Below are 19225 nucleotides of genomic sequence, written 5' to 3'. Positions count from 1 at the left end.
TTTATATGATCTAAATTAGCTCCCTTCCTCCCTTCCCTCCCTCTTCCCAGAGATGGTAATCAATTTGATAAGAGTTATCTGTGTCTTACCACGCAAAACATTTTTCCAGCCACTGCTGGTTCTTAAACATTTACCAGCATATCCCTGGTTGTATAAGTGGTTTGAAGTTAAAACACTGGTTTGTTTTGCCACAGATTTTTTTTTTACTTTTGAAACATTTTATTTAATTAATTTAGAATATTTTTCTATGGTTACAAGATTCACGTTCTTTCCCCGTCCTCTTCCCTCCCTCCTCCCGTAGCCAATGCACAATTCAACTGAGTTTTACATGTGCCACAGATATTCTTAATACCTAGGACACATGAAGCAAATAACAAATGGGAAATAGTTCCTTTGTGTGATTCCCCTGAACCACATTTCTTCCTCAGGGTATATGGCTGGGAGCAATAATCGTGGGGTGCAATAACTCTGTAAGCCACCAGGTGGCGAAGATTGAAGTAGATCAGTGCATTGCAAACAGCTTGTTCGGAATGGAGGAAAGGAGTGGGGGGATGGGAGGGAAAGGGTTATCAGTGCTCGAGAATCAGGACAGGACAGGACCGTGCAGTGCTCAGAGCTCTGAGGTCTTTCAAAGTTGTTTTTCTTTCTCCGTGTTGTCAATGTTTGGATTGTTTTGGTTCTGCTCAAATCCTTGCATCATTTCCCACAAGTCCTAGTTTTCTCTAAACCCATTTCTTTCCTCATTTCTTAATGTATAATACATTTCATCATATTTTTGTGCCATATTTTGTTCAGCCCTACATTAAATTGATTGAAATTCACTTTACTAAGCAAATGCTGCTATAACAATACCTAACATTTATGTAGCTCTAATACATTCCCATTCTGCATATAGGAAAACTGAATCAAATAGAGACACCTTTGTTATATACATTTATGCACAGTTACTAAATATCTGAGTTGAACTCAAGTCTTTCTTACTCCAAGCCCAGCACTCTATCTACTGAATCATCTAGATGCAATATTAGCTGCTATAAATATTTTTGTTAATATGGCTGCTTTCCTTTTTTCTTTCTCTCCTCTTTTTTGGAGTATTAGCCTAGTAGTGAAAGAACACATAAATACTTAAAAAATATAATGAGATAATTGAACATAGATTTAAACTGGTTTAATGATAGAGAATGAGAAATTTCCTCCCATTTCCAGTCATGGTTTTATGAGAAATCATTGTGCATCCAAGGAGAATTGAGTTGAACTGAATTATTTGTTTTTATGTACCACTTGTTCGGAAATTCTGTTTTTTTTTTCATAGTCCTTAGTGTCAACATGTAATATGACTTAGCTCTGCTAGGGATTGGCAAGAAAATTGGTAAGATTGGGGTTGGGTTTTTTGTTTGTTTTGTTTTGGGTTGGTTATGATATTAACATATAACTTCTTTGTGGCCATTTCCATTCATTCATTCATTCATTTTCAACTTAATCCATACAAAACTTTTTCTAAACTGGATCTCATCTTTAGCATCCTCACAATTTCCTAAAAAGTCCCTATTATGCTTTACTATTTGTTTATTGTGTAGGAGCAGGATTCTAAGTCTACTAGATTCTAAACCTGTTTTGTTGTTGTGCTTCTTAAAAATTAGTATTATTACAGGTGAGATCTGGTAAAACATCCTTCATATTTTTTCATGATTTCTTTTTATATTCTTGGCCTTTTATTCTTGCAACTGAATTTTGTTATTTTTTTCTAGCCCTATGAAATAATTTTTGGGCAATTTGATTGGCATGCACTAAATAAGTAAATTAATTTAGGCAACATTGTCATTTTTATTATATTATTATATTGGTTTGGCCTATCCATTAGCAATTAATGTTTTTCCAATTTAGATCTGACTTTATTTGTATGAAAAGTGTTTTGTAGTTGTATTCAGATAGCTTGTGGGTTTGTCTTGGCAGGTAAATTCCCAAGTATTTTATATTTTATACTGTTATTTTAGATGAGATTTCTCTTTCTACCTCTTGTCATTGGACTTCATTGATGGTATAAAGAAATGATGATTTGTTTAGGTTTATTTTATATACTGCAACTTTGTTAAAGTTGTTAATTGTTTCTATTATTTTTTGATTGATTCTCTAAAATTCTCTAAGTATTTCATTATATCATTTGCAAAGAGTGACAGCTTTATTTCCTCATTACCTATTGTAATTCCTTCCATTTCTTTATCTTCTCTTATTTCTATAGTTAGCATTCCTTTCAGTACTGAATAGTTTTGGTCATAATCAACATCTTTGCTTTACTCCTCATCTTATTGGTGTAAAGATTAAAATTTAGGAATAGACTGAGGCAGGTAGAAATTAGTTTCTCTCTGCAAGAAGTATTATATTTTTAGGAGGTTTATTAAAGGTTAAAGATTAAAGAATATACAAGTAAGAAACATGTGCCTAGGCCAGAGGCCTAGACAAAATAACCTCACATCACACAAGAGACCGCCTGCTCCAAAACGGAAGTCCAAAAAAGCCAAGAGAGAGAGAGCCTCAAAAGCCTTTGAATCAGCTTAAATACCTTCTCGATCTCGCCCCAGGTGAGATTACAAGGCATTCTGGGGAAGTGGAGCAAAGGCTCATGGGGCTTGTAGTCCTGTATTCGAGTCTATTTTTTACATTGGGAAGGCTTCTAACATCCTCATTAAAGATACTTGCTGATCATTTTAGATAGATGTCATTTATCACTTTAAAGAATATTCCATTTATTCCAATGTTTTCTAGCATTTTTAAAAGGAATGGATACTGTATTTTGTCAAAAGCTTTTTCTGTATCTATTGAGATAATCATATAGTTTCTTTTGGTTTTGTTATTGATATGGTCAATTATGCTGATAGTTTTCCTAATATTAAATCATTTCAGCATTCCTGGTATAACATCTTCCTGGTTTTAGTATATGATATTTGTGATATATTGCTGTAATCTCCTTACTAGTATTTTATATTAGATTTGTGTATCAATTTGAATTAGGGGAATTGGCGTATCATTTTCCTTCTCTGTTTTAGCTCTTTTTTGGTTTAGGTATCAACACCATGTTTGAATTTTGTCAAATTGCTTCAACTATTTTCCCAAATACTTTATATAGTTTTGGAATTAATTGTTCTTTAAATGTTTGGTAGAATTCACTTATGGATCTATTAGGCCCAAGGAATTTTTACTTATATTCATGGCTTGTTCAATTTCTTTTTTATGTTTACATATTCTATTTCATTTTATGTTAATCTGGACAACTTATATTTTTGAAAAATATTTGTCTTTTCTTTAGATTGTCAGCTTTATTGGCATATATTTGGACAAAATATCTTCAAATAATTGATTTAATTTCCTCTCCATTGGTTGTGAATTCACTCTTCATTTTTGGTACTAGCAATTTAGTTTTCTTCTTTATTTTTGATTAAATTAACTATTTTGTTTTTTTTATAAAACCAACCCCTTTTAAAATTTGTTCAATATTTTTCTTACTTTCAATTTTATTAATCTCTTCTTTGATTTTTAGGATTTCTAATTTGATATTTAGTTGGGGATTTCCAATTTTTTCCTTTTCTAGTTTGTTTTTTTAGTTGTATGCTCAATTTATTTATCTACTCTCTCTCTATTTTGTTGATATAAGCATTTAGAGATATAATATATCCCCTTAGTACTGCTTTGACATCCCTAAAATTTTGGCATATTGCCTCCTTGTTGTCATTCTTATTAATGAAAGTATTGGCTGTTTCTATGATTTGTTCTTTAACCCACTCATTCTTAAGGATAAGGTTACTTAGTTTCCAATTGATTTTTTCATCTTTTTTCTGTAGTCTTTTGATGAAGGCTTTATAATTTTTATAGCATTATTGTTTGAAAAATATGAATTTAATATTTCTGCATTGCTACATTTGTTTGTAAGACTTTAATGTCCAATTATATGGTCATTTTTTGTGAACATGCTGCCAGGAAAAAGAAATATTTCTTTCTATTCCCATTCAGTTTTCTCTAGAGGGCATTCTAACTTCTAAAATTCCATTCACTTTCTTAATTCCAAAATGTCAGAAATTTATTATTAAAAATTGTGTATATATATCTCCAATCTGGAGTAAATATAATAAAAAAGAAAGAAGAAAGAAAATTAACAGAGGCCTCTGGTTTTGTAGCCATGGAGGACTCTGATAAAGGAAGTGAAGATAAACATTTATTAAGTACTTATTGTGTGCCAGACACTTTGCTAAGTACTTGACAAATATTATCTCATTTGCTTCTCACAACATCCCTGGGTGTAATTGTGATCTTCATTTTACAGCTGTAGAAACTAAGACAGAAAAAGAGTGAGTCCATTGTAATAGAGCTAATAAGACTAGATTTGAACTCAGGCCTTCCTGATTCCAAGCCCAGAATTCTGTACCCTCCACTGTACCATCAATTTGGTTTGAGGAAGCCCTTGCCTACGAGTAGGTCTTTTACTACTTGCCTTGTATAATTTTTGATAATCTGTTATTGGTTAAAATATTTTAATATTATTCTCTGAATAGTCTATAGATTACCATAGAGATTGGTGGGTCACAATAGTCCATTATGTTCATTCTTTTTTTTATAGTACAAGATAGATAAATTCATTAAACTGTCCCTGATTCTTTATAAACGGTGCCTCTTATAGTTTCATTTTTTGTTTCCCATCGATTGATTCTGTATCTGATTACCAAAAAAAAATCTTTGTTCAGTCATTTTGAAAGACTGATGTTGTCCAGACCTACTTAAAGCTTCAGTAATCAGTCTTTCCTGTACAACTGTGATGGATCAATAAAAAGAAATATGAATCAATCTTGGAATTAGCAGAATATTAGTCATTTTTAGTCAATTAACTATGAACACTGGACTTGGAGTCAGGAAGAACTGATTCCATATCTCACCTTAGACACTTCTTGGCTCTGTCACCTTGAGCAATTCATTTAACTTCTCTCAACCTCAGTTTCTTCATCTGTAAAATGAGGGTCAATAATACAACATAGAGTTATGATGAGGATCAAATGAGATAATGCATTCAGTGCTTTGCAAATCTTAAGGATTTGCTAGCTATTATTATATTTTCCAATTTTATTTTATTTTATATTTTTTTTGCTATGGAACAACCTGGTCTCAGCCTTTGAAAATATCACCACCACCACCCTTTTTTTCTATACTTGCTTCTCTATTTCTTTAGTTTTATTTTTCTTTTATTACTCTGTCCTGTCTATTCCCTCCCATTTGATAAATTAAAGGATTCCCCCCACCCCCCCCACCAATAAAGCCCTCAATATACATAGATGCATAGTCTTGTAAAATAAATTCTCACATTGGATGTATCTGAATATGTTGCATCTTTAGCTATATTAGGAAGGAGATAATGTAACTTCCTTGAAAGCCAGTAAGAAGATATCCCAGGCACTGAACCTCATATAAGCAAAAGCATTGAAAGGCGATGATTTAGGATATGTGGATTATAAAGTTGGAGAGTTTTGTGAGGGGGGCAGCTGACAGAATGCTTCAAAGATTGCCATTTTTAGATTTAATATAGTTCTATATTTATTTACAGAAATAAAATTTATAGGTTCCAAATATGATGATTATCAAGGAAGAAATCTTTAAGTTTGCATCATGCTCCATTTAAAAATTTATAGTTTGCAAAAATTTCATAAAGGTAATCAAATCAGTCCATGTGTATTTGGGCAACCACCTACTACTACTTACAAGATATGCAAGGTTCAAAGACAAAAATGAAACATTTCTCTCTCTTGAGAAGCTAACATTCCATCTCATTCTTTATAAATGGTGCCTCTTATAAACTTTTAAAACTCTTATCTTCTGCCTTAGTAAAAGTTCTTCGGCAAAAGAGTAGTAAAGGCTAGGCAATTGGGCTCAAGTGACTTGCCCAGGGTCACAAAGGTAGGAAGTCTGATCATTGGAATTTTTTTTTAAAGGTTGTGTTGATCTCTTTGATATTCTGAAGGTCTACAGTAACTCTTTTTAAAAGTAATTCACAAGAAAGAAAGCACTGTAACTATACAGCTAGAACAATGTTTACATATGTAGGTACAACTGCCTTCCATGTGTTATGAAACACTTCTGTTTTTGTAGATGTAATCATGGCTCTGTGTCAGATACTATTCAAGAAAACAAGTGTGTTTTTGCCTTTTATTTCAGATATCATCTTATGAAGACTCAGTTGCTACACATCTTGCAAAAATCCTCAATTCTGATCAACACTCAGTGGTCATATCATCTGCTAAGTGAGTTGGGGAGTTTATATGTAATGAATAAGGTGTGTGGAGATGAATGTGACTTGAAAGAGTTGATTCATTCATTTATTTAGCAGACATTTAGTAAATGCCTACCATATTCCAAGCCCTTTACCAGGGAGCAGGAAAACAAATATAAAACCCAAATAACCCCTGCTCTCAAGGAGCTTGCACTCAGAAAAATAAGTGCAAAACAGGTGCAAAGTAGATACAAAATATTTTTGGGGGAAGACATAGGCGAATGGTGGAAGGGCTGAGAGAAGACAATCAGGATTGGACTTGTCTAGGAAAGGGACAGTTGAAAGCCAAGATTAAAATGGGTCACACTTAGCAGGGTTCAAGATTGAAAATACAGTAAGTGCTCCTGGTCCATAAAATCCAATTATAAAAGTGGTTTTTCAAAAGATGTTCTTTAAAATAATACAATGAAAGTGTAAGAATTACTCCTCTCTACCTCCAGAGTACCAGGTCTGGAGAACCCAGGAGAGCACCAGATACAGGTAGAACTCCACAGTCCCCAAGATGACCAACTGCCTTAGCAGTAAAGGCTCAGCACTCCGGAACAACTCATCAGCGTGTCATTTCTCGTAGACAGGGAAAGCCTAAGCAGAATTCTTTTTTTATTTACAGCTGCCATGTGTGTTGGATGTAGGGCCTGGAGGTGGGAAAGGTTGAGGCCAAGGCAAAGACTCTAGCAAGGACTTTGGCAGCTGAGAGAGCATGGGCCACTTTGCAGTAGGGGGACTCCCCAGTGACAGCCAGTCTCCTACCATAGGGTTGCAGAATTCCATTTGTGTGGTTTAGCCAGTGCAAAGAAGATGGCAAATGAATATATCGTATGGGGATCAGTGAGTAGGCCAGTTTTTCTGGAATATTGGATGAGGGAGGAGAAGAGGGTTTCCTCCTATCTGGAAAGATAGGTGGGAGGCACATTGTGAAGTACTTTAAAAGCCTGCATTTTATCTTAGAGGTAAGAGGGAAAACCACAGATTTTCCAGTAGTTGTGTGACATCATCAGACTTAGTTTGGGGTATTAATTTGGCAATGAAGTGGAAAACGGTTTTGAAAGAGGAGAGATATCTGGCAGGAGGACTAATTAGGAGGCTGTTATAATAGCAGGAGATAATGGAGGCTTGAACTAAGGTAACTGTAGTGTGGGTGGAATTTAGAAAAAATATAGATAAGTTGCTATAGTGAAAATTTTAATCATATTTGGCAGTAGGAATCTTGGAAAAAGTTAAAAAAGGAATAGGTGAAGAAGGGCAGAAAATCCCTAGAAGATCAATTTAATCAGTTTGGGAGTATACAGGGCAAGATTGACAAGGAAACCAGGAAACTAAATTTAATGAAGGTAGTGAATTTGGCTTAATGCAAAATATATGTTTCCTGAAGTTCACTCCTTCATCAAGAACCCTAATAAGCCTTGTGATAAGAATGATAATCCCAAACTTCAGAAGAGTGGACTGTGACCTAAATTATAATATCTGAAAAGGTTAATCCAAAACCCTTTACCAAAATTTTTACAGAATTACTGACATTCTCAAGAAACAAAGATTCCCTCTTATTTGGCCACCGGCCCATCAGAAATAAATGATTTAATTTGGGGATTATGAAAAGCATTTATTCTTTTCTACTATCTTTTGACTATTTTTTCTAAATAATACCAAAATATTATTTGATTTTTTCTCATTGTTAGAAGTCTTTGCAAAAGACTTGGAGGAGGAAGAAGTTAAAAAATGTCTAAAAATAAGATTATTGTATGACTTAACAACTTTAGTTAAGCTATTTGCTTGCTATAGACTACTCTGCTAGTCTGTAGTGACACTGATACAAGCCAAGTGATCAGATCTTACATTTTACTTATTTATAAAAATGTGAAGTTGTTCTCGCTATTGTAAAGGGTTGTTATGAGAATTAAGTGATCTCATCTCCAAAAGACACTTTACCAACTGTCAAATATTATGTAATTGTAAATTATTCTTACTTTTATTGCCTAGCTTTTCATCTGGCTCTGTTTCTAGTCTTGTATTAACAGTAGGTTTTTATGGTTCTGTTCTTGGCCCTAGCTTTGGCTTTTTTCCCAGATCTTGTTCCTAGATCCTGCTACTGTCTTAGTTCATTTGTCAGAACATATTCCACTCCTTCCATGCCATCTATGCTTTCATTTTTAGCTGGTCTGCCTAACTTCCACAGTTCAAGATGCCTCACAGAGTATCAGTTACAGAAATTAAGAGGCTACAAAAGAAGTGGAGGAGAGAATGAAGGAAATCATCAATAGGAATGTTAAGGAGGACTTTCTGGCCAAATCACACATTCAATGATATGTTCAAGTTAAGCAGGTTAAGAAAATATAATGCTCTTATACCTATTTTAAAATTATATCATCAAAAATTAGAAATCTAAAAGTTCTTAGTGTAATCCTTATATAAATGAGAAAAAAGGAAAACTGAGTAACAGGTCATCTGACTTTCTTTTCTAATTAGTGTCAGAATAAAGTTCAGGATGTAGATCTTCTCAGACCTTCTAATAGAGGAGAGTTTTTGTTATATCACAGGAACTCCTACTGTCACTCTAATTCATCTGGTTGTTTTTAATATCTACAATGATAGAAGCACTATATTTGACACTGAATGGAATATAAAGATGAATTTTAAATGGTTAACTGAAAGCAAGAAGTGGCTGCAGTTGTATATAAATAAATATAATAAGAAAAGGTTACATAGAGGGGGAGATCTGCTCTTTCTGGGATCACGTGACCATATTTGAATAGGACAGTGAAAGTAAATGTAGTGACTTTTTGGGACACTTTGAGTACCAGAGATTGTTCCATGAGTTAACACACAAATGTAAGTAGTTACTTTTAGAGGTGCTAGTTCCCTTCCTATCTCCAAGGCAATCACAACCTGTGTGTGCTCCTTATAGCTTTTGCTGTCAACCTGATGTAAGGCCAGGCTCTTTTAGGTGACTGATCGACCCTCACTCTGTTGCCAAGAGTAGAGGTGTAAACCAGTTGTGGACCCAGGTGAGACATTCACAGTGTGACAAGAGCCCATCATTTTTTCTGCTGGAGGCAAGACCTCTCTGTAGCTGTAGTAGCCCTATATAGGCAAAATCATTCGCCACCATATCTTTTGGAGAACTTCATCTTTTTGATTGCTTAGAACAGAGATGTTAAGCACACAGCCCACATGTGGCTCAAACCAGATCAAAAAACATTTAACAAAGTTAATTAAATTTAACAAAAGTAATTCATTAATAAAAAATATATAAACATGTGGTTTTCTAAGTCAATAGGGGTCATGTAGAGATCTTTATGCTCCGTTTGGTGTTTCCATTTATGTTCCATTTAGTGGCCCATGTTTCTATTTGATGTTGACACCATTGACTTAGAGGTAGCTTTGGACGATATTTAGAGGGCTAGACCTGGAATCAGAAGACCCAAGTTTAAATTTTCTCTATGAAACTTACTAGCTATATGATCTGGGACAAATCATTTTGTCAGCCTCAGTTCACTCAATTATAAAATGAGACTAATAATAGTACCTATTTTTCCTTCTTCTACTGAGATTATAATGAATTAAAATATGTAAAGTGGTTTGTAAACTTTAATACACTATACAAATGCTACCTAGAAGTAGTAACCGTAGTAATAGTAGTAGTAGTTATATATCCTGAAAGAAAATGTCTTTGTATCTTACTCATTAATTAAAAAAGTAAGAAAGAAAAGGAAAGAAAACATCCACACATGGGGGTCATCTCAGAAATCTTAGTTGTGGTTTTAAGTTATTAAAGCTTAATGCTGCACCAAGACTTCTGGCACACCCTACACCCATTGAGAATTGGAGAGGCAATGTGCTTGTATGGAAATTTGGATTTGGAATCCAAAGAATCTGGGATTAAATCCTGGCTATTCTAAGAAGTAATCATCAATGTTTACTATGTCACACAGAGAGAGGAAGAGAGAGAGAGTATATAAGAAAATGTAAGATGATTTTAATGGAGAAGGTATTAGCAATAAATAGTTCAGTAGAAAATACAGTTTGAGTTCAATCTTGAAAGAAACCAGTAAATTGAGATGAAGAGAGGAAGCAATCTAAGAAGGAGGGTCAGCCAATGAAAATGCATAAAGGTGTAAAATGTGAAAAGACTGGAGAGGTAGAAAGGGGACAGATTATGAAGGGCTTTAAATACCAAGCAATATTTTATATTTAATATCAGAGGCAATGAGGAATCTGTGGGATGACATGGTTAGATTTGTGCTTTAGAATGATAACTTTTTCAATTAAGTGAAGAATGGGTTGGGATGGGGTGAGGCTTGAGACAGGAAGAGCAACCAAAAGCTATTACAATAATCAAGGAATGAGGTGATGAATGCCTGAACTAGGATGGTGGCAATTCTGGTGGAGAGAAAGAGATATGAAGATAGAAATGGCAACAGGCAGCTATATGGGATGAATGTGAATGAGGAGTAAAAGGTGACTTCAAGGTTGGACAAAGTCTTTCAATCTCTTTGGAGATCAGTATCTTCCTCTGTAAAATGAGGAGGTTGGAATAGATGACCTCTAAGGTTCCTTACAGCTCTCAATCCATGATACAATTGAATTTCTAATGTCTCTTTCAGTTCTGTGAGTTAAACTATCTGATGTCTCCTTGAAAACTTAGTATAGCCTCTTGGAATGAGAACTAGAAAGGATCTCCAAGATCATCTAGTCCAACCACTTCATTTTTACAGTTAAGAAGTAAAATCATTTGGTCAAGGTCATATAGGTAGCAAGTGATATTCTAAGTTCAATGCTCTTTAATTCTGAGACCAAAAAAAAGTGGAAGGGAAGTAGTAAGAGACATGGGTAGGGAGAATTTTTGCTTTAACATTTAGGAAAACCCAGTATTTCTCTTCCATGTGTCTAAATAATATTACTTTTCCACCATTGCAAATAGTCTTAGAAACCTTTCTGATGTCTAAGAGAGAGGGAGTAATACTATAAACCAAGACAATTAAAGTTAACTCTATTTAAGAGGGGCATCAGAATATATTCTTGAGATCATATAATTAAATATTTGTGGACTTTAAGAGTTTTCACTCACCTAATATATAATGCAGTTTTAAAGTGCTATTTCCACTTATAAAATTTTCAGACAAAATTGCTTGAGTTTATCTCTATTTTGTGCTGCTTACTTTCAATATGTGTTTAACAATGCTGCTTCATTCTTTTTTTCCTTAAAGGATTTTGTGTCAGACTGTAAAGGACTTCGTCGCCAAAGTAGGAAAGACATATGAAAGAACAGAGGAAAACAGTGATGTAGCGGATACCATGGCCCTTAAAGTAAGAACAAGTTTAGATCACAAGAATATGGGCTTTCCCCTTCCTCTTTCTTTGTCTGGATCTGTTATTTATCTGTTGTAGGGAATCTGCAGGTTAGGAAAATCTTTCCACCAAGTAAATGGATGTCTGTACTGAAACTCCCATGGGGCACTAAGAGATTAAGTGATTTGCCTAGTGCAAGTAGAACTTTGACCTAGATCATTCTGACTCCAAGGCCCCTTCTCTATCTACTATATCAGGGTACCTCTTATCAAAAGTTTTTGGTGGCTAATTGTAAGGCAGCATTGCTTATTGGATAGAGAGCTAGTCACAGAACCAAGAAGTCCTAGGATAGGTCTTACCTCTGATACCAGCCTGTTGTGTGATTCTTAACAATTGAATTAGCTTCTCCATGACTTAGGTGCCTCTCTTAAACTATTGTGGGAGAGAAGATTTAGATCTTCACTTGAAGAATGTTCTCATCAGGATTTCCCTATACCAGTGAGATCACAGGCCCTGAAGAATCCCTTTGAAATTAAACTACATTTCATGGTACAACCTGTCAAGTATTTATTTCTCTGCCAGAATGTTTTATGCATCAGGAAAAAAAGTCTGGTACTGAATAAAAACATTTTGATTTTTTAATTATTTCATATATATACACATTTAAATTCACCCTTGTTGCCTAATTATATAAAATGTGAACATTCCTTATAAATTGTCTAAAAATTGATGTAAACTGAATTAATTTTATTCTCCAATTGATTTGCATCATAGAAGTGGGAAATGTACAATAGCTGTCAGTCAGAAAGGTACTATGTGAGGATATAAGGAAGGGAGAAGAATAGTTTTCTTTTTTTCAGGTACATTTTTGTCGATGAGATTTCCTTTCAGGATATCTTCCACCATGTTTTAATCTGTCTGTTTCATTATCCCTTTCTATATAAATTCTTGCACTGACTTCTTTTTCCATCCACCTTGACTCTTATGCCCTTGGCTCAGGCTGAAGTTGGAGGTAGCTAGGTGGCACAGTGGAGAAAGTGCCAGACCTGAAGTCAGGAATACCTGAGTTCAAAGCTAGCTTCAGTCACTTACTAGCTGTGTGATGCAAATCACTTAATGCTGTTTACCTCAGCTCTGTAAAATGAGCTGGATAAGGAAATAGTAAACCACTCCAATATCTTTGACAAGAAAACACCAAATGGAGTCATGAAGAATTAGACATGACTGAAATCCTTGAGACCCTTATCACACCTCTCACAGTTTAAATCTAGTTGCCTTTCTTAGTAAATCAGCAACTGATGTTTGAAAAAGATTTACTGCTGTTTCATCAAGATGTTGTTGGAGGAAAAAAAGTAGATGAATACCCTGCTCCTTACACCACTATTACCCTTGGCTTCCCAACAATAAGAATAACAGTCAACACCTTTTTACATGATCTCATCTGTTCCTCGCAATGTCATGAAATAGATGTTATAGGTGTTTTTGTTCCCACTTTTGAGACATTATTCAGCAATGTAGACAGCAAAGGCAAACTTCTTTATAGAAGGAATTTTCAATGTCCAGCTAGTTTACTTTTCTATAAAGAGCTACAGCTTACAATTGTCAAAATGGTGCCATTGGTTTGAGTACGTAGTTCATGAATTATATACTAAATTATATTTCCATTTTTAAAAGTTAGGATGGAAATATATTTACTATATTGTTTTTCAGAAATTGGTCTTTAAGGAAAGATATTTGTACAAAAAGTTCTGAACATTTTAATCTTGTAATACTTTTAGATGGTGTCTTGAAAATTTAAAAAGTTACAGCATCAATCATTCTTTTCTATTTTATAAACATATATGCTAGATTCCATAAGTACAATTATAAAAACTTCCAGGTTAAACTATTAAATTAAACTTATTTTATATGCCTGTATAATAGAGCACATTGGTCTTGATTATCTTTTCCCTACATAATGAGTGGACTTTGAGTCAAGAATTCTTAAGATTCGAGTCTTGTGTCTGATATATGTTGGTTATAGATACATTTTATAACAATATAAAAATAACAGTAATAATAATAGCATTTACATAATGCATTAAGATTTGCAAAGCTCTTTATATGTTGTTAATTCAATTAATCCTCAAAGTCACCCTATCAGGGAAATGCTATTGCACTTCCATTTTGTAGATGAGGTAACTGAGGCTGGGAGAAATTAAGTGATTTTCCTACTAAAGTTGCATAGTAAGTAAGAGCCTGAGGCAAAGTCTTAGTGTCCTAGGAAATATTAGCATTGATATAGTAAATTTCCTTACACAGAACTCCATCATTAAATTACAGAAATGGTAGCTCCATCCCCAACCCCACAAGATTATAAAAAATGAGTTACCTTCTGATCCAACACATACACAGAACTGATCATTAAAGCCATGTATACAGACACTAGAGGTTCTCTCCTGTGTTTAAATTCCTTAACCTCTCAGCTCTCAAGTCTATTTGTCTTGAGATTTCCTGGCCCCACTCCACCACTCTCCACTTACTTATCTTCTTTAAATGTATATCCTTCTTACTCTATTTTTTTCAGTGTGAAATACTAAATGAGAAACTTGACCAACTACTGCAGACTTTACATGCAGAAGCCCAGACAGTCCCAGTATACAAACATCATGGCCTTCCCAGTTCTGATGAAGAGCCTATAAATTTTTCAAGTGATGAGTCCTTATCTGAAAACAAGGCACGCCTCATGGAGGATGCTCCAAAGATCACATCCCAGAAAACCTTGAAGCCAAGGGAGTTAATGTTGCGTGCAAACAGTTTAAAGAAAGCAGTAAGGCAGATCATCGAACAAGCTGAAAAAGGTACATGTGAGCAAAGTCAAGGTCCTGAAGCATCCCTTCTACACCCATCTAGGATGTAGCATCATAATCTTCATCTTTTGAGTTGCCTTAAACCCTTTCAACAACTTGATTTTATGAGCTCAATGAAAAATGGATCCATTAAAATAAAATTTGTCCTCCATAGGTTTTTTTTTAATCCCTTAGTAAATGGAATCTTATTAATACTATGCTGAGCACCTACAATGCAGGCTTTAAAAGTAACTCTTTGAAATGTTGTACTCAGTCAGATAATGATTTTACTTGGTGTTTGTTACTGATGTTTATTTTAAAATGAAGCTACTACTCTTGATTGTGTACTTTTAAAATTAAGGTTGGTTTTATTGGTAATTTTTGAAATCTTAATGAACAAAGATGTACCCTATCAGTAACATAGTAGAAAAGGTTAATAAATTTCAGTATTAGTGTCTTAAGTTTGCATAATACTTTAAAGTTAAAAATTTTGAACAGATTTTTTTACAACTCATGTGCTAATGTAATTTGATAGGACATAGGCATTTTCCCCTATAAATTTAATATTCACAAATGAATATAAAGTTTGGGATAAGTATGTTTTTCTTAGAATCTCAGATACATTCATGGTGTGCTTATTTTCAAAAGAAAAAATATCAGACCTGTAAGTTAATTATTATAAGGAACTCAATGAAAAAAAATCTATGCAGAACTATACTGATTCTGCAATTTGTGATCTTAGAAAGTTTTCTAAGAAACTTAAAAAGTTAAAACAAAAACAAAAAGTTAAAACAAAAACTAAAACTAAAAAAAGGACAGTTGTTGAGATTGGTCTTTACCCCAGGTCTTACCACCTCCTAGTCTATCTCTTTCTTTCCATTATACTACCCTGCCTCTGAAGTAGTGATGAAATGGAGTAATTTTAGTATCCAAAATCCATTCTGTTATTAGCGTTGAATCATCTGCCATTATTTGTATTAGTGTTTCCTTTCTTTTAAAGTTCCTGAGAAGAAAAGGCAGACTGTTTTTATTCAAATTTTTACAATTATTTTTGTCTTATGGATATATTAAGTTTATCTTATTCTTATTACCTCTAGTTGTGGATGAACAGAATGTTCACATTGATGAAGAGGGTAACCTGATGTCATCTCCCCTAGATGACAGTAAAGAAACAGAATATTCTAAAGATGATGATGGAAAGGAGTATACATCTGGTGAGAGTCTAATAGTAAAATTATGGTGGAAATTAGCCATTCTGCTTTTGTTTTCCCATAGATGCCTCAAAGCTAATATCTGATGATCAATATGTTTATATATTGTTTTTTATTAGGTTGTAAGTTCCTTGAGGGCACATACTGTGTTTTGCCTCTTTTTTATCCCCAGCACTTAGCATAGTGCCTGGCACATGGTTAGGTACATAATAAATATTTATTGAGCTAATAACTTCAGCAACTTTTTTCATATTTTCTTATGTTAGAAATTAGTGAAGGTCTGGTGTTTTGAGGTTTTTGTTCACTTACAAAAATGTGCTTGTTTTCAATGAATAAAGAAACTGAGTTAAATATCTTTTCTTTTTAGATTTTAGATATACTTATTTTCTGGAAGGTAATCATTCTGTATCCAAAACAATCCTTAGTTAATGCTGACATGGTAATGCTTCCCTATTAAGTATTCACTGCCTTTAGGCCCAAGCCCATTTTAATATTGTTAAGCTATATCATGAGTTATATGTGGTCTCAAATACATGAAGCATATTACATATAAATGCTGTCAGTAGGATGTTCTGTTTCAGAAGAAAACACGAGATAGGAATTAAATTACTCGCAATGCCACATCAGTTTTTTGTCATTAAGACTGTTGGTTTTTATCAGAGCATGAACATCAAAAAGTTATTTTTATGGCAGCTTAGCCCCAGGAGTCCCATCTGTCAGACTAAAGAGCAGCTGTCCCTCTGCTTTCTTTCAGTGCACCTGGTCTGTCCCAAAACACAAAGAAAATCAAATTATAAGATTAGCAATCTGTTTTCGCATCATGAAAAGTGAAAGATAATTCAATTTGGAGGTTGTTTTAAAAATCATCTGCCAGGGTTTTTTTTCAAGTTAACTAACTTGAAAGAGATTTTTTTGTTTTCAGCCATTTCAGCCATATCTAACCCTTCAAGACCCCTTTTGAGGTTTTATTGGCAAAGATCCACACTTGGCTTGCCCTTTCCTTCTCTAGCTTCTTTTACAGAGGAAGAACTGAGGCAAATAGGGTTACGTGCCCTGTCCAGGGTGACACAGCTATTAAATGTCTGAGGCTGAATTTTCACTCAGGAAGATGAGTCTTCCTGACGCCAGGATCAGCATTATCTACTGTGCTTCCTGTTTGGTCTTTTGAAGACATTATTTGACAATCAAATTATCCTAATCTAAAAAGTTCGACAATTCCTTTTTAAAAAGATAAGCTCAGATAACAAATATTATTGTCTATTGATGTTCCCATATTATGAATACATATAGTATATGGTAGAACTGTGGTAGCAATCAATTGATTTGTACTAATATCACATGAGAGCTATAGGTGTTAGTGGATTGCATTTGATTTGAAAGAAAAATATTGCTTTTTTCTCCAAAGCTCTGTAGAAGAAAATTAGTGTATTAGTATAAAGAAATAGTGTTTCTTGAGGTATGCTATCCAAAATTAATATATCTATTAAGTGGAATGGAGAAATAAATGGCACACCACTCTAGCAACTTTGCCAAGAAAACCCCAAATGGGGTCGGTCATAAAGAATCAAGTAGGACTAAAACAATGGAACAACAAATTAAATGCCTATTAAGTAAAAAGCATTATTACAACTTTCTCAAAAAAAATAGTAAGTTTACTAAAATAGTCACCCACTTGAAACAATCTATTGTTTAAAAAAAATCATCAGACATAAAAAATTCTGTTTATATAAAAATCTTTATTGCCCATACCCATATGCATAAATGCATATATTCCTTCACCTTTTTTCTTACCCAATTTTCTCTATCCCCTTTCTCACCTATATCACCATTCTCTATTTTATCTACCTGTCTATATCACCATCTTACTCTATCACAGTGTGATGTAGTCAAAAGAATTTTGGATTTGGAATCAGAAGACCTGTGTCCAAATTCAGATCTACTATTTAGCTGTGTCATCTTCAGAAAATCCCTCTCTAATCTGGGCCTCAATTTCTTCATTTTTCAATTGAACTAGATTTTTTCAGAGGCCCATTTTTTCTTGAAATCTTATGATCCTGATTGAAACCAGAAACAAAAACTTTGCATCAGATGAATTCAGACTTCTTCATATACTAGTTGTTATTTTTTTTAAACAAACTCTTTCCATCTGTCTTAGAATCAATAGTAAGTTTCAGTTTCAAGACAGAAGTGTAGTAAGGGGTAAGCAATTGGTGATGACTTATCCAGGGTCACAGAGATAGGAAATCAAGCCCAATACTCTAATCGCTATACTACCTAACTGACCCTTGCTTGTTTTTTTTTAATTTATTGTTTTATTTATTGTCTAGAATTAAGAAAGGGATGGGAAAAAGTTAATTAAAGAGATTTAACTTAAAACTGTGTTTTTTCAAAGAGCTGGTTATTAAACATCAACATTTCCCTGAAATAGGACAGTATTCAATAAAACTGAAAACATAAATTACTTCTAAAAGAACTTCTGCACATACTTGTTTTTAATAAAAGTAAATCAAAAAGGAATAGAGAGAATAATCCTGATTTCCTTTAATCCTGTTTTCCTTTTTTGTGGATTTATGGGCATGTGTATATGATTGTGAGTGTATTATTCTTTTTCTGATCTAGATTTTTTTTTTTTTGCCAACAGTTAAAACGGCAACTCGGGCCCCAGAAACATGTCTCAGCCAAAGCTGTTCTACATCTACTTCAATTTCTGGTCCAATATTGACATCCAACAAAGAAAATCTTCCTGTGCTTAATGCCAGAATAATCTGTCCAGGTATAGACAACTCTGAAACTCATCAACTCAATAAGAACCCACATAAATATATGTGATTGTTTTTGTGAATCAAGAAATTGTGTTTTTAATGTTGGAACTTAAGTTCTTATAAGAGACTTCTTGAGGACATTTTCCAGGCTGGACATTATTGCTTCCCAGGTAGCACCATAGTGGGCATTTTTAGGTCACTAAATATTACTTTCCTACTGGATCCCTATCTGAAAAGAATAGTATAGAACTGGAACAAGCATGAGGAATCTGAGATTAGTCTGAGCTCCATTTGGACCATGACTAAAATGATCTAGAGAGAGTCTAGTTGGGGCAAGATAAAGTTAATTTGGGTGATCCCATGGATCTCCATTGACTTGTCCACTATAGTTATAGATTTCTGGATTTTTCCTCAAGTCCTTTGTAGGTTGTACCAGTCTGGGAATGGGGTTTTCAAACAAACTTCCTATTAGAGTCCATTTGAATTGGAGTGGGAGTCTGCTTAGATCTATTAAGAAATTACACTGTAGGCTTGCTATGGTTATGCTAGATAGAAAGTTGATCCTCTTGTGGAATTCTGAAAAATAAAATCTATTATTGAAAGTTTGAACCAATATGAAATTGAAGTAACAACCTATAGGATTCCTTTTTTTCCCTTTTTGTTAAATATTTTGGTTTTTTTTCTAGTTCCATATAAAAATTTCTAAACATTTGCTTTTTTAAAACAAACTATCATATTTCTAAAACTTTTAAACTATTTGGTGGCAGAATAAAGTTAACTTAATTTCCTTATAGTAGGTTAGCTTTCATTATTGATAATTCAAATAATATT

The 19225-nt window shown here is 33.8% G+C and overlaps 1 protein-coding gene across 11 annotated transcripts in view; it reads left to right on the top strand.

The window, feature by feature from the left end:
- DGKH (diacylglycerol kinase eta) overlaps window positions 1-19225 on the top strand; it is a 239208-nt gene that overhangs the window by 178779 nt on the left and 41204 nt on the right. For all 11 annotated transcript variants that reach the window (XM_001363032.4, XM_016425028.2, XM_056807290.1 and 8 more), the window contains 5 exons: window positions 6193-6278; window positions 11512-11611; window positions 14160-14433; window positions 15519-15635; window positions 18274-18405. In XM_001363032.4, coding sequence (XP_001363069.2) covers window positions 6193-6278; window positions 11512-11611; window positions 14160-14433; window positions 15519-15635; window positions 18274-18405 — 709 coding nt within the window. The remainder of the gene's footprint in view (window positions 1-6192; window positions 6279-11511; window positions 11612-14159; window positions 14434-15518; window positions 15636-18273; window positions 18406-19225) is intronic.

The sequence above is a fragment of the Monodelphis domestica genome, chromosome 8 (genome assembly GCF_027887165.1).
Source record: "Monodelphis domestica isolate mMonDom1 chromosome 8, mMonDom1.pri, whole genome shotgun sequence".
NCBI lineage: Eukaryota > Metazoa > Chordata > Mammalia > Didelphimorphia > Didelphidae > Monodelphis > Monodelphis domestica.
The sequence above is the reverse complement of the archived record's forward strand: the minus strand, read 5'-3'. Positions and strand labels throughout refer to the sequence as shown.